The following is a 14,694-nucleotide window of genomic DNA, read 5'->3' as shown; positions in this document are numbered from 1 at the left end:
GGTCCATGCTCTTGGGAAGGGCTAAATTCAGGAAGAGTCATGAAGCATTTGTGCCACGGACAAATGGCGAGAAGGAATATGAGAGCAACAATGGAGCCAGCAAATGGGAAGCCTATGGGTAGGCTGAAGCCCACAAAGTATATACATGTGTCTTCGAGACAGCGCATGAACTGTCTAGAGCTAAGACCTAAAAATGTATACAGTAGCATTAATGCAAAAATATAAATACCGCTAGAAACATCAAAGAAATTCATTCAAATGGAGTCCAAGATAGGTACAGAGTTGTGGTTAATATTAAAGTGCATCACATAGTACTATTTAAAATACAAAGGGAAAGTGCAGCTATCTGCCTCAAGAATTAATTCAAACATTATTCATTTGTGTACCTTCAATACTGGATACATCAGCGCATCAGCTCAATTAATAAATGATTAAGGCGTGTTCCATACTGTGCTTAAAGATGCTTACAAATCTTTAAAAAACATTTTTCTCCCTCCAGCCCTTCTGGCATATAAGTTCTTCTTATTAGACTGCATATAGTTTATTCAGCCACATTTGGAAGTCCGGGGTTCTCTTGATTTCCAAGATTGGTTAGCAACTAATTGGCTATTAAAATAGCTATATACCACCAAGCACATCGTTTCTTGTGCTTTCACGCAAATGCCTGGCGTGGTCCAGGAAAATAGATTTTAGGTCCGAGAATATTGGGGTTACTAAAATATACTGAATAAACATAATAACCCTTTCAAATAATCCCCTCAACTTCTGGTATCCCTAGACTATATGCTCCCATGTACCTGTGAAGTTACACCTGGAACAGCTGTCAGAAATATTCACATTCCAATCATGCAGTTTTTTGGGCATGTAATTAACTAGCCACTGGGCATACAATTGCATCTGCTTAAAATGTGTCCCTTAACACCTGATAATTAAAGAAGATATATCAAACCGTTACTCTTCAGTCATGTTTATACCGACCTCTTTCAACCAAAGAGTTTGGACGAGTCCAAAGAGTTTATTGGAGGGGTTAATAACACCATCTCAACTATTTAACCCAGAGGTAGAGCTTTCTTAGGAGGTTTTCTTAAGCTGAGCATTTCCATCACCATTGCCCTTCGCACCTCTATTTGAAAAGGGTGGAACTCGCTTAAGATATTATGGACTAGTAAATAGTGCAGTATTTCCCCCGTTTGAACTAAAAAAAACTTCCTTTGAACTGACTCCCACAACATTACTTCATTATTGGAAAGCCAGTCCTGTTTTCTCCCCAGCTTAAGCTCTTTTCCCATCTTCTGTCTGTTGAAGATTTGGGCAACAAAGAAGTTTAAGAGTGGTGGCAGCATGTAAAGAGGGAATGTTAAGGTAACCCCATAGCTGGTTTTGTTTATGTTTGAAGAAAGTTACAGTCCTATAGCTAACCAATTTGGGGTTTCAGTAATGAGGCTACGGAAGCTTTCATAGGGAAACCCCCCTTCAAATATTTTTTTCAGATAAACTAGCATTGGCAAAGTCAATGGGTCTCGCCTATGCAAGAGCTATTGGCTTTGCCAATGTATTTTAACCATGTTGTACACCAGTTTGGCTGCTGCTCAACATTGCTAAATGTTAGTGATGTAGAGTGAAGTGGCGAAAAGCAGAGTGTTGTAGAAAGAAGTAGAGTGACGAGGAGTTGAATGGAGTACAGTGCTGTGGAGTAACGAAGCATAAAGTGCTGTAGAGTTGAGTGCTATAGAGTGGAGTAGAGAGCAGTAGAGTTGGGGGAAGTGGATGGGCATATAGTGGAGAAGAGTTCTCCATTTTCTATATTCTTCTGTTTAGTGCCTTTGCCACCAGAGGCTCTCTTATTTTCCAAAGGGTTCTCTGAGCAGCATGTGCAAGTGGTCAGTATGGAAGAGGCACTGTCTGGCCACGAAGAGGATCCCCACCTGGTGTTTACACCCGCATGGTATGTGAGGCCTCTATTTTGTCTCAAAGTTGTCCCTCAACCAAAGCGCGATCTTTGAAATTATCTTTGTGGCTCATTTACCACTTTGCATCTGTGCAGCTCCGACAGAACACTATGACAGATGTCAAAGTAAGCAGCAGGATCTACAGAGGGTGTCCAATCAATTCAAGAACCTGAGCTACATTTTAAAGAAATGGCCTCCTAATTGAATGCATGATGATGTGACCTTGACAGGAACTCTAGAAGAGTGTTGATTTGCTAGAAAAAAGAAATTGGGAAAAAGATGTAATGGAAGGGGAATGGTGACAAGATGAACATAATAAACATGCAATACTGTGGAGAACTGCTACAGATAAAGATAAAGATGGCAAGGTTTTCAAATTCTTCCTTTGGGACCCGCAAACATGACAGAACACAAGGTCTGGACAACAAAGCATTAGAGAATCTAAAATCTCTATAAATATTGAAATAACCTAGGCATTCTACTATTAGAGCGACCTTTGACTCCAGTGCTGAGACACTGCTTGATCTCTAGCACACAAGCCACAGATTGTGGGATTTAAAATAACATTGGAATTTCTTACCTATATCAAGGGATTTTCCCTGCTTTGGGTCAGCTTGCAGCTTGTTGTAGTGAATGGTAACTTCTTCCTAATGAGACAGGGGGAAAAAGGTGCTAGAATGTTTGCATTCTCACATCAACTTCCATTCTACATTTTCAGAATGCGTCTCTGGTACATTAAGAAGAAAACAATATTCAGACATGCGACAGCTAACAGCGTGCTTCTAGTTATTTTTGTGACCTCAGGTCAAGGAAACCTTTCCACACACTGCTCCAGTTTATCATGGGCAAGTTTCTTGGTGTACCCTCCAACGTACCTTGCAACGTTTGATTTTGGGATACATCCCAGCTCAACTAAAAGGGGTACTTAAGACAAGAAGGAGTCTACATACACCTTTTGCACTGTTCCTCAACACAAACTGCAGGTTGCATATGGCTGCAGAGAGCAGAACCTGTTGTGGACACACTGCCTGGCCTGCTCCTTCCTGGTTCAGCCTGACGTATTCCACTTCACACACCTGCCTCTTCCTTTGAACCCCAACCCTTTAACTGTTACTGTCTCACGGCGGTATTTTCCTGTCAGCTGCCAGGCAATCTCTGGCCAACCCAGTCACTAATGCATTTGTTTTCATTCCACTAAAGTATGCTGTGGCCACAGCTTCCTCATTAAATGCCCTTACCCATGCTGGTCTCTCCCATTTACATCTCCCTGTGCAACTTATGCTACATCTCAAGTCATGTCCGCCTCACTCCTCACTTCCTTGACAGCCTCACAACATCCACTCTACCATTAATGTCTTACTTCGTTGCACTTCCATTAATGTGCTTGCATTCTGTACCCTGATCTACGGTGGGTTTCCCTATCTTCACGACCACTCACTTCTGATTCTTCCTCATATTTCGACTCCTATACATAATTGTCCCAGTGACCTTTCATTCTCTTGCTTGCCTCTCCACTTCCACATATACTCTAACCATGTCCTCTGATCTACTTGGAGATACAGACAACTCTCACACAAGACTTACCTTGACATTCTGTATCATCTTGGCTACTTCCACCTTGGTCTTGCCCTTGACTGATTTACAGTTGACACCAGTAATTTCATCACCTGCTGCCAGGGTGCCATCAATGGCAGCAGGAGTATTATCAAACACCTAAGGAAGAAAGAAAGGCAATGGGTGTATAGAGAGGTGGTGGAAAGTGAAGTGTGAAGGAGTGCGAAAGAGTACGTAATGAACAGGTGAATATAGAGAGTGCTGGACAGAAGAGAAAAAGGGAGAGAGAAAAGACAACAGGGGTGTGGAATTTCTACCTGAATTTTCTAGCTTCCATCCTAGGCCCTTGCAGGAAAACCTCCCTTATGGGCAATATCTCCGGCTAAGGTGTCATTGCAGCAAGGTGGCGGACTACCGCACCCAGTCGGCTGAACTAACCAACAAACTGCGCAGTCGCGGGTACCCGGACCGACTCCTTAAGAAAAGTTGTAAAAGGCTAGGAACCAACCAAGATAGATCCTCCTGGAGGACAATCTGAAGCACACTGAGTTCCTTTGACCTGTGTAAATACGTGCACTGTCGCTTCAAATGCAATAACAAAGTCAATAAACAAGCATTGGAAGGTACTGGCAAGAAATAATAGGAAATGGGAGAAACCCTTATTCTCTCTTAAAAGGGCAAGAAGCCTTAGGGTTGCACTAGTACATACAGAAGGAGGGAGAGGGTGGGAGACAGGGAGAAAGAGAGAGGGAGACAGAGAGAGAGTGAGACAGAGGGAGACAGAGGGGGAGAGAGGGAGGGAGAGAGAGTGGGAGGGAGAGAGGGAGAGAGAGAGAGATACAGACAGAGATAGAGAGGGAGGGAGACAGTGAGATGGAGGGAGACAGAGAGAGAGAGAGAGAGAGAGAGAGAAAAATGTGTGTATGCCGGGTCTGGTGGCTCAGTGGACGAAGGCATCTGCTGCAGGGGCCTGTGTTCAACCTCATGGTCTCAAATTTGCTTGGAAATGCACCATTTGCCCACTTCTATTTCAAAATTTTCTTTCGCCCGCTACACTGCCTTACTGTGTCCCAAAATGATGCACCTCCAAAAAGTGTGTCACTAACATGAAAAGTTTGGAAAGCTGTGGGTTAGGGTGCGCTCTAGCGGGCGCATACCGCCATGGCAGTTGGTCCTGACGAAAGCCTCGTTAGTAGCGTAAGGGGGCTGAAACATGTAGACCGCCTTTTTTGTTTTATAGTAGGATGTAACTGGTCAATCTACCCAGTTTATAACATCCACCACACTGTTTTTACCTCTTACCTTATTCTTCCAGCATTACATTTTCACTGGCCGAATAAAGGTAATTTTAATCTTTTGCACCATCACTTTTTCACATTCCTGAATTAAAAAAACCCTGCTCCGCTGTAAACAGGTGTCGTAGCACACCAGAGGGGCACTAGGCCTCTCTGGTGGGAACCCTATGATGAAGCATGTCACCAACTAGGTTGGTGAGTGAGGGTTCTTCTAGAAAACAAGGATGACTCCTCTTGTTGGCTCTTGAATCTTTGGCCTCACTCTTCCATTGTCAGATTGCACTACCAGCTTATGGATCACGGAAGGGCTTTGTCTGCGGTTAAGGGAATAGTTATGGCAATATGTTAATGCTGTCCGAACTTGTATTTGAGGTTCATTATTACAAAGCCTTTATTATTAGGGTGAGCGCTCTAAAGAAATGTTGTAAGCTCAGACTACACTACTGACAGGGGTTCAGTATGAAAATGTGTACAAATGTTTGCAAAGTTTAGCAATATAAGGCTGTGAATAATACTTTCACAATGCTCTCTAATTAGATGCAAATATATGCAAAAGCATGAAAGCAAAATTGAGGTGCAACTAGGAAACAAACATTTTGCTAAAGTACTGTGAAATGTTAGGGACTATTTCTTTGAAGCATCGTTTAGCCGAATGTGTTGATGCATGCTATCATTTTACAAAAATATTCATAAAGGAAAATCAGTGTAACCAGTTACAACTAAATTATAGGGAACATGAAAATAAACAAGCATTGGCAAAGCCAACTGCCATTACTTTGGTGCTCAGCGCCTTGGTTATGTCAATGTGTGTCTTGTTTTGATGTGGGGTTGGCAAAACTTTATTGCTTTGGGAGCTGCTGGGCCCTCATCATTATAACAAACATTAGCAAAAGCAAAAATATTTTTGGTCTCAAAAACCAAACATTGCCACAGTAGTTCCTGTCACTGAACAAAACTACTTTGAGTGCCAATATGATCCTTGTGAAAGAGTAGAATGCGATCCCTCACAGTCAACACAGCCGGTAGATAGAGAGAGAATTTTAATTTGAAAAGAAACAGACCTAAATAGGGGCCCAAGTTTAAAAGAAAGCCACAAAAGTGCATCCATGGTATATGTCCTTGCAGTAGTGCTGATTTACGGCTTTTATTAATTCACAAGACTTTAGAGAAGTAGGTCAGGCAATTGTACTCCTAGAACATATTTGTGACCTGCATTTTAGCATTAGCAAATAAATAATCATGGGTAGATTTCCTCATGCGAACATCTCTTATGCTGTAACAAGTTCACTTTCCCACCAACCACTCTTTCCCCCAAATCTGCAAGAAGTTTTACCTCTGCTCTTGTCAGAAGTAAATTTCCAACTTATGTCTATATGGGAAAATATTGGAGACAAGTGGATGAAGCCCCATAAATATGCAAGTTAGTAGGTTTGCACAGACTCAAAACAGCATTGCAACCGTGGAGAACTATTGCTTACCTCCAGACTCACTATGTATATCTGTGGAAAGGTGGTGAAACAAGGGAATTGCTAGTATTCAAACCCTACTAGGGTATGAGCTTTGGTATAATCAGAGAGGCTACTATCAGAGTGCTTATGTAATAAAATTGGCGCCATAGTTTGTCGCCGCTCTACATGCAACCAAAGGGACACATGGAGTTTGTTACACCCAGAAGGGACCATCTCACAGGGAAAGCCAGGACGGGTTCCCCATCGGTCTACAGCGCGGAGATACCCCATGTGGGGTGATTCATGCGCTTTACAAGACATCATTACATTACAAAACAAGTAGATTTAGGAAGCAACCTGTCCCATGGACAAGTTAATTTTGTATTAAATTTCACACCACTGAGACAGGGAGAAGAAGGAGAGATAAAAGGTGTAAGACACAGGGGTGCAAGAAAGGGAAAACATTAGGGCAGCCTGAGGACAAGGAAAGAGAGAATCCAAGAAAGGCAAGGATGTTGAGAAAGTAAGCAGTTGAGAAGAAATTATGCAGTACCATTACAGTACGTACCTATCCATTCTTTACAGCTAAGCAATGAGTGACCCAGTTAGCAAGCAATGTGTGACCAAGTATAACCTTCTAAATTGTTTTGGTACTGTCAGGCGACCACTTTGTAGCCCCCCTCTCTAAACAAAACATTCTGAAACTCTTTGGCCTGCTCATAAACCTCCATCTATAGAAACCATTTTGGAATATGTCCTAACTAGTGAATGTGTGCTCAAGAGGCAGATATTCTTCAACATGCACTATATAAACCTTTTCGGTCTAGATTGTTTGTGAGGGCAGTTAAAACCTCTAAAATGGGCATGCACCTCACCGGAGAGGATTGGAAAGTTGCCTCTTGACCTCTGCACCATTATCAATATTGTGCAACCTTCATTCAGCACAATATAATCAACTCACCTGCACAATGTAGAGGCAAGGGCAGTACTGAGCTCCACCTCCAATGCTGATCCCAATCAAATTCTGACTGTCCTTCTTCAGGGCCACGGTCCCTGGAACAGTGGGAATCCCACTGAGAGAGGAGAAAATATAAGGTTAGCAAGAGAAGAAGACAACAAGAGATACAGGAGGTGCTTGGCTTGAAAGAAAGGGAGGTGATACAGAATGAGGGGGGAGGTAGAGAGGGAAAAGTGGAAAAGGAGGAGGGTAGCCAGGGACAATGAAACATAAATAGCCAGATAAAATGATGACATAGGATGTGGAAGAGCGATGGATAATGAGAGAAAACTGGAAAGAGAAGTAATTACAGAGTGGCCCAAACGTTCAAATGCTGAAACAATTCCAAAGAGCAGTGTTATTTGCAAGGATGATCGTTTTGCTAAGGGGACTCTGTAAGGTGCTATTCTGAAGACCTATGTATGTCCATTTTGTCAGAGCCTGAACGCCCCAACAACCCAAACTTTGTGTATATTAATGTTCAGTGTGATCAGTCCTAAGTCAGGTATGACAACACTACCAGTCCGTGACATGAGACAAGGTTTCTCCTGTGCAAGAGATGAATAACTCACAGCTTATCCTCCTCCAGATCATATTCGAAATCCGAGAACATGGTGCTGCAATAGACCTTCTTGGACTTCGGAATCAGTCAGTTGTCCGGTGCTGCAGGAAAAGGACTTGCGATTATGAGATATCTAACTCAGGACAATAACTGCATTAAACCAACTTTTAACTTTATAAACGGTTGAATCTTGTGGCCTGTACCCATGAAATGTTAAGCCACCAAGCAGAATATTCTTTGTGGAGTCAGCAGATTTTTCAATCACTAGAGTTACGGCCAATCACAAGAGACTTTATCACACGGCTTAACTTTAATAAATAGGGGGAATAACCTCAAAATGTGTGAGACCTATGTAAGACTTAAAACCAGGCTAATCATAGAACATGTTACCCATGCACAAAGGATAAGGGGGTGTGGCATGCATCGATACAGCAGAGAAGAGATTTATTTTGTCATGAATTTATGGGTTCTTTTGCGTGCACACCTGGGGAGAGTCAAGCTATGGATCAGGAAGAGCATGCAGAGACATGGGATTGAAGGGAGTAATTGGAAACTTAGTGGTGATCAAATCACCATGAGGATGCCCAAAACAACAAGTATATACATTGGGATATCAAGGCAGGCACAGGTTACTGGGCATAAACTGTGACAATTAAAGTTGTTTATCACTCGAATCCTGGTTTAATTCCAACTGGATGACTGGTATTCTTTTATTGGTGATGGCTGTTTATTGGTGAGTACTGTCACCCTGGTAGTGACCCCAATATGGAGTCTGGAATCATATGGTGGTGGTCTCGTGTTCACAGACAACGAGTTATTGGGAGGAGTTAATCTTCCTTCTCATCCACATTTGGTGAGACGCAGCAGTCTGAACAGGAAGCCTGTCCGGGCTGTGATACTAGTAAGTGATTTCTCTGGATTTCTCTGTTACCTGATATGATTGTGGGCATTTTGTCCAAGGTATTTATGAAAGGCATTTTATGGTTTCAAGAGATCAAGCTTTGTAATGTGTAACCTAATTGGGGATTCAGCGGTCAGTAAATAATGTGGCATTTGTGCATGCGTTTTGAGTTCACATTAGATTGGTACAAAAATTTCAGTACATTCTTAACACATAAGAAATTAGGTCCCTTAGCCATCGGCTTCTGGTGGATACCCTTTGCATACAGATAGATGCAGGGCTATGCATGGTGATCCGCATGTGTGTGTGTGTGCTTGTGTAAAAAAGCTTAAATTAAATGGGCACCTCTCTGCATGTATTCACACATGGGTGTGTGATGGATACATTGACACCATTCCCTTATGTACCACAGAAGACTCAGTTTCAGACCTCTTGTACTTTATAAGGCAGAAGTGATATTCATAGCCCTATGAGGGCCTGCCCAGTATATTCAACTATTCTTTTTAGGAGTATATTGCACACGGACTCATGTTTGGAACCCAGAGTAGAAAATGATGTTGTGAATGGTATCTATATACCAAGTAGGTTATCTTTTGTCTAAACAGGCCTCTCATTTTTAGGTCTCGCATAAGCTCTGCACATGTTCCGCTCATCTTTCCAGTTGGCTCCACTTCCTGTCCTTTCTAAATGATGGGTATCAATTCAGCAATAGGCTTAATAGCCACTCATTTTTTTTTTTAATAAGAGTTTTATATAGCGCAAACTTGACCCGAATCGGGTATCAGAGCGCTTTACATAGCACCAGTTGCATTACATGACGACACATGCATTTTTGTTAGGCACAGTGAGATTAAGTGATTTGCCCAGAATCACAGGATGTTCAGCTTCATTGCCTAGACTCGACCCGGTTCCCCAGATTCGAGGTCGACCGCCCTAGACGTTAGGGCAAGTCCTCTCCCCAACTCATTAGTCCCTCGCTATCTCCTTTTGTAACGTCCCATGAGGACTGGCCCTCTTACATGTGTTGTTACATAGTATGATTTTTTTACCGACTATAGGCACTATTTTCGTTAATTACTTTCTCCTATCGCATACCCGACATGCTTTCCTGCAATATGCAACTGCTTGTTCACAATTTACTACTGACAATACTCGCTCTCTCCTCGGCTGCCTCCTCCTCCCTCCTGCTGCTGGTTTTACATTGACACTGGAACACTTCCACATCAAATGTAGTTTTCTCTACCTGTTCATCATGTATTTACATTATGTTTTTTTTTCTTGAAAATCACAGTTTTGCCGAGACTCAAACCATGTTCCCCAGGTCCCAAAGTGGGCAGCCCTAGAGGTTACGCCACAGCCTCCTTCCGGATGGTACACATTTGGAGTGGTGTGCTTCTGTGTGTCAGAGGATTGCATATAATAGAGTTTCAGTACAATTAAGCATTCTATCTTACTCGGTTTTGACCAGTTTGTCATGTTTTTTATTGGCAAGATTTATGCCTTTTCACTTCTGCTCGGTGTAGTTCTCTGCCCTGCTTTTTTAGGTCAAGCCTGGGCAGTGCATGCACTGCTGCTCTGCAAGGCATGCTGTATTAAGGTAGGGACTTGAAGCTACGCCCACTTTCCGCCCACATTTTTCATTGACTTGTGTCATTGTCCACTGTAAACTGTAAACTGTGGCTGTTCATTGGTCAAAAGGATTAATAGTTCCTCCTTCATACTGCCTTGTCTCTTTTTGTAACCTCCCATGGCAACACCCCGACATGTGCGTTTTTGCTCAGTAGGCTTTAATTACAGCCTCCGAGCACTATTTTCTTAAATAACTTTGTCCGACATGCTCTCTAACGCTTTATTTTATTTTTATAGCATGCATTTGCAATGCAATAGGTCTCGCATTTGCGAGAGTTTAAGCTATTGGCATTGTAAATGACAATGCCTTTTATTTATCGGTTTTAGAAACAACATTGTCATTTACAAAGCCAACAGCTCAAACTCTCATAAATGCAAGACCTACCTATTGCATTGTAAATGCTTGTTTTAAATTGCTGCTACAGAAATGTGCTATAAACAGAGGGTTTAGTGATGAATGAGGTCAGAGGAAGATTAAACTTGGAAAAAGCAAGTTTTTAGGCAAACCCACATGAAATGTAGTTTCCCCCACAGTCACCTTTTCTTTCTCAAAACCGAGAGCTTTGTAGCCATTCTGATATGAACAAAGTATTTTAATTTTCTTCCAATGTTGCCACCTTGTGGTCTCCAGACGTCATTGCACATGAATCCGGACTGGCGACAGTCATTTCCCAAAAGCGCAAGCTAGTCAAACGTAAAAACGACATAAAAAGCAGTGGCGGCTTGCATAGGGCGTTCTGCGGGCGGAAGGGAGTAGTAAACTCGGACATAAGACGGAATGGAGGAAAGCAATAATTACTTTCCTCCGTTCCATCATATGTCTGAGTTTACTATCCCCCACCCTGCCCCTCCCCCGCCTCAACCGCCCCACAGCACACCTTATGCGAGCCACCACTGATGGAAAAAACCAATTATGCGCGCATTATGTTAGAGAAGGTATTTCAAGAAGGGAATAAATCAGCAATATTCACAGATCTGTCTTTTCCTTTCATTTATTGATTATACGGCGGCCTTCGACCATGTGGACCGAAACAAACTTTGGAAAAAACTATCCTCTTGGGGCATTCCGAAACATCTCCTAGATGTCCTAATACTGCTTCACTCCAACACCTGGGTTAAAATTAAACTTGGAACTGGCCAGCACCTCTCGAAGCAGATTAGGACAACTAAAGGACTAAAGCAGGGGTGCCTATTAGCGCCAATTCTATTCAATCTGTTTATTTCTGACTTACCGGAAGAACTTGACAAATGCCGTAATCATGCGCCCAAGCTAGGAAAAGCCACCCTCCCTAGTTTGTTATATGCGGACGATTTAGTGCTGATAAGCCGGTCGCCAATAGGCCTTCAGCATTTCTTGAATTGTACCCATGCCTTCTCGATAAAGAATGCCCTAGAAATAAACCTCAATAAATCTAAGGTCATGACGGTAAACTACAGGAAGAAAAGGATCCCTTGTTGGTACCTGAACGGAGTAAAGCTCGAACGGGTAGCCACATACAAATACCTTGGCGTCGTGCTGGATTCTAAGAACACGTCTAGGCCTCAGCTCCAGTCCATCCTAGGGAAGGCAATAATGTCCCACCTCGCACTGAAATCACTAAAGACTAAACTCCCTGACCTCACCCTTAAACCCTTCCTTGAAATCCTCCGAGCGAAACTTCAACCAACGCTCACCTATGGGAGCGAATCGCTGCATGGGAAGGACGCTGCATTGTTAGACACACTCATAGCCAATTGTTACAGGGCTATCTTCAACCTTCCCAAATACGCGTCTCCGGCCCAAATTCGTTTAGAATTTGGGGTGGTCAAACAAACACTAGAAAGACGGAGTGCATATGTAACTAACTGGCGCAAGATCCGCGACGCAGACCCTGACTCCTTAAATGCCAGCGTCTGGGAAGAGCTACTCAGATGTCGCACTTCACTGCCTAGGGACTACCTATTTGGATCTTGATGTGCTAGGCTTATCCGATATTTGGGAAACTGCCATAGACCACCAGTCTACTTACTTACTCACAGATCTGTGTGAAGTCCTTCAAAGAACTTCCTATGTTATTTTATTTTAGGCACTGTATTAAAGAAAAGACGTCCACAAAGGGTAGTATGGTGCTTTTCTCAGAACATTTGAATTGTAGCAGGAGCATCGGAAGCAAGACATATGAAGAATCATATTGTTTATGAGGCCCAGTTGAAACCAATGGGGGTATATAATTGGGAGCAGTACTAGACAGCACATTGTAGAAGTATGTTTGCATTCAAGTAGATGGGTATACTCACTTTTATATTTATCAAACTGTAAAGGAATGCAATATCTGCTTAAAACCGCATTCATTACTGTTTATTGTGTATAGCTTTCACTGGACACCGGTAGTGTGAATGCCAAGTACACAATCCAAGTATTCATCGCGAATATGTCACATTATATTTACATGGCGCCAGGGCTTTAAGTGGGCCAGGTCTCACCGGTGCTGAGCCCCAGCAGTTTTTTAAAGGGGGCCTCAAAACGGGTCTCTATTTCATTTATTTGGGCTCGGTTTTGTGCCCCTCCACAGGCGGTCGCTTTTTTTCCAGACTGCAGTGACAGCAGGCACATCGATGTGTGCGTACTCACACTGCCCACTTCTCACTAGTGGAGAAGTTACGGCATGACGTCATGCCAGGTGAGGGTTGTAGGTGAGAGTTGTAGGGGAAGGGAAATCCTTTAAAGAGAATCATTTTCTCTCTGGTTTCCCTTCTCTTTTTGAAACTCGGGACCAGCAACATTGTCGTGGTGTCACCATGGCTTTAAGTGGAAGCTTTTTCAATATTACATGCAAGCCATAGTTGCTGCTTATTACCTTATGCAACTAACAACCACTGACAAAGCCAATAGTCCTAACTTGTTGTAGGTAAGATGTTACTTGTTGTATCATATATCTGGATGCAATGACAGAAACACCAAAATAAGAGTCCAACGGTGCATTATGCCAAGTACAGATTTTTAGCTTACGTGTTTTTAAGCCACACCCTTAAATATATCGGCCACGCCCCTTTGAGAGCCCCCCCCCCTGTTTTTTTCACCCCACTTAAAGCCCTGCATGGCACACATAGCGGCGGACATGCCCCATACACCAGATCTGACCATGAACACGCTTCCTTTGACATTCATTGTAAAACATACAAATTCCATCACATACATCCACTCCACTACAAAACACACAAACATTTCCATTACAACACCAATAGCTCCAACTCTATAAAAAAAGCGAGACCTATGGCATTGCGAATGCTTATTTTCTCTTGTAGGTGTTTACAATAGTCAGATGACTTATCCTGATAAGACTATATAATTGCCTTCAGGGTCAAAACATTCACAAAAAGACCCCTTGGCCAATAGTTCTGTTTATATGTAGGAAAGGCATCCAGGGTCCCAGCATATGCCATTTTTTATCAATTTGGCCCCATGGGTTGGGGTCCCTGGGCCCTCTTGCAGCTCCGGTGGCGGGCTATAGGCCCCCTCCCATTTAATTAGTATTTAGCTCCAGGGAATCGGGCTCTGGGGCCCACACTAATGCCCTCTACCCAGAAATATAATAACTGAACCCCAGGGCCCTGACCCACCCGGGAGTCACATTTTATTTAAATAAAAACACAGTTATGAGTCTTTTTTTGGCGCAATTCCTTGGGAATCTGGCAGGATCCCATCCCAGCTTTTATCTTTTAAAATGCCACCCCCCTTACACACACAAGCCCTGGGGGGGGACAGGGTATCGAAACCCAGCCCCCTTATATTTTTATTTTAAATTAACTTCAGAACAAGGGACCTGGGGTCAGATGTACTAACATTTTATTTTGCAAGATTCGAATGGCAATTTTTTGTGACTCCCAATTTGAGACTTGCAAAATGAAATGTACTAATTTGTCTCAGACACATTAGCGATTTCCAATAGGGTCGCAATTGACCTGCCTCATTAATATTCATAAGGCACGTCGCAATTTGCAGCTCATTGAAAATGGCCACCCAGGGATAGTGACCTGCTGGGGACAGCAGACCACCATGTCTGTGTTTGCTTTTAAGTAAAGCAACTTTTTTTATGCAGCCTGTTTTTCTTAAATGAAAACTGGACACCTTTAAAAAAGAACAATGAAACATTCCTGTTTCCATTTTTGATGGTAAGCAGTGGTCAATGGGACCACTGCCTGCTCATAAAAAGTATTTTCTCTATCATTCGCGAAGGGAGACCCCTTATAGTTCGCGAATAGTTTACCATCTACTTGAAGTAGGAAGTAAAACATGATTGTTTTGCAACCGAAATGCGTTTACAAAACAATCTTACATCCTCATCACTATTAGGAAGGGACACACTTGGCACGCCTCTT

General features: G+C 42.7%; 1 protein-coding gene across 2 annotated transcripts in view; it reads right to left on the bottom strand.

Moving 5' to 3' along the window:
* PICK1 (protein interacting with PRKCA 1) overlaps positions 1 to 14,694 on the bottom strand; it is a 123,488-nt gene that overhangs the window by 71,286 nt on the left and 37,508 nt on the right. For both annotated transcript variants that reach the window (XM_086934811.1, XM_086934812.1), the window contains 4 exons: positions 7,816 to 7,906; positions 7,208 to 7,319; positions 3,534 to 3,662; positions 2,530 to 2,596 (listed from right to left, as the gene is read on the bottom strand). In XM_086934811.1, coding sequence (XP_086790937.1) covers positions 2,530 to 2,596; positions 3,534 to 3,662; positions 7,208 to 7,319; positions 7,816 to 7,856 — 349 coding nt within the window. In that variant the 5' untranslated portion in view covers positions 7,857 to 7,906. The remainder of the gene's footprint in view (positions 1 to 2,529; positions 2,597 to 3,533; positions 3,663 to 7,207; positions 7,320 to 7,815; positions 7,907 to 14,694) is intronic.

This window comes from Lissotriton vulgaris, chromosome 8 (genome assembly GCF_964263255.1).
Source record: "Lissotriton vulgaris chromosome 8, aLisVul1.2, whole genome shotgun sequence".
NCBI classification, from domain to species: Eukaryota; Metazoa; Chordata; class Amphibia; order Caudata; family Salamandridae; genus Lissotriton; species Lissotriton vulgaris.
This window is presented reverse-complemented; position numbering and strand designations above follow the sequence as displayed.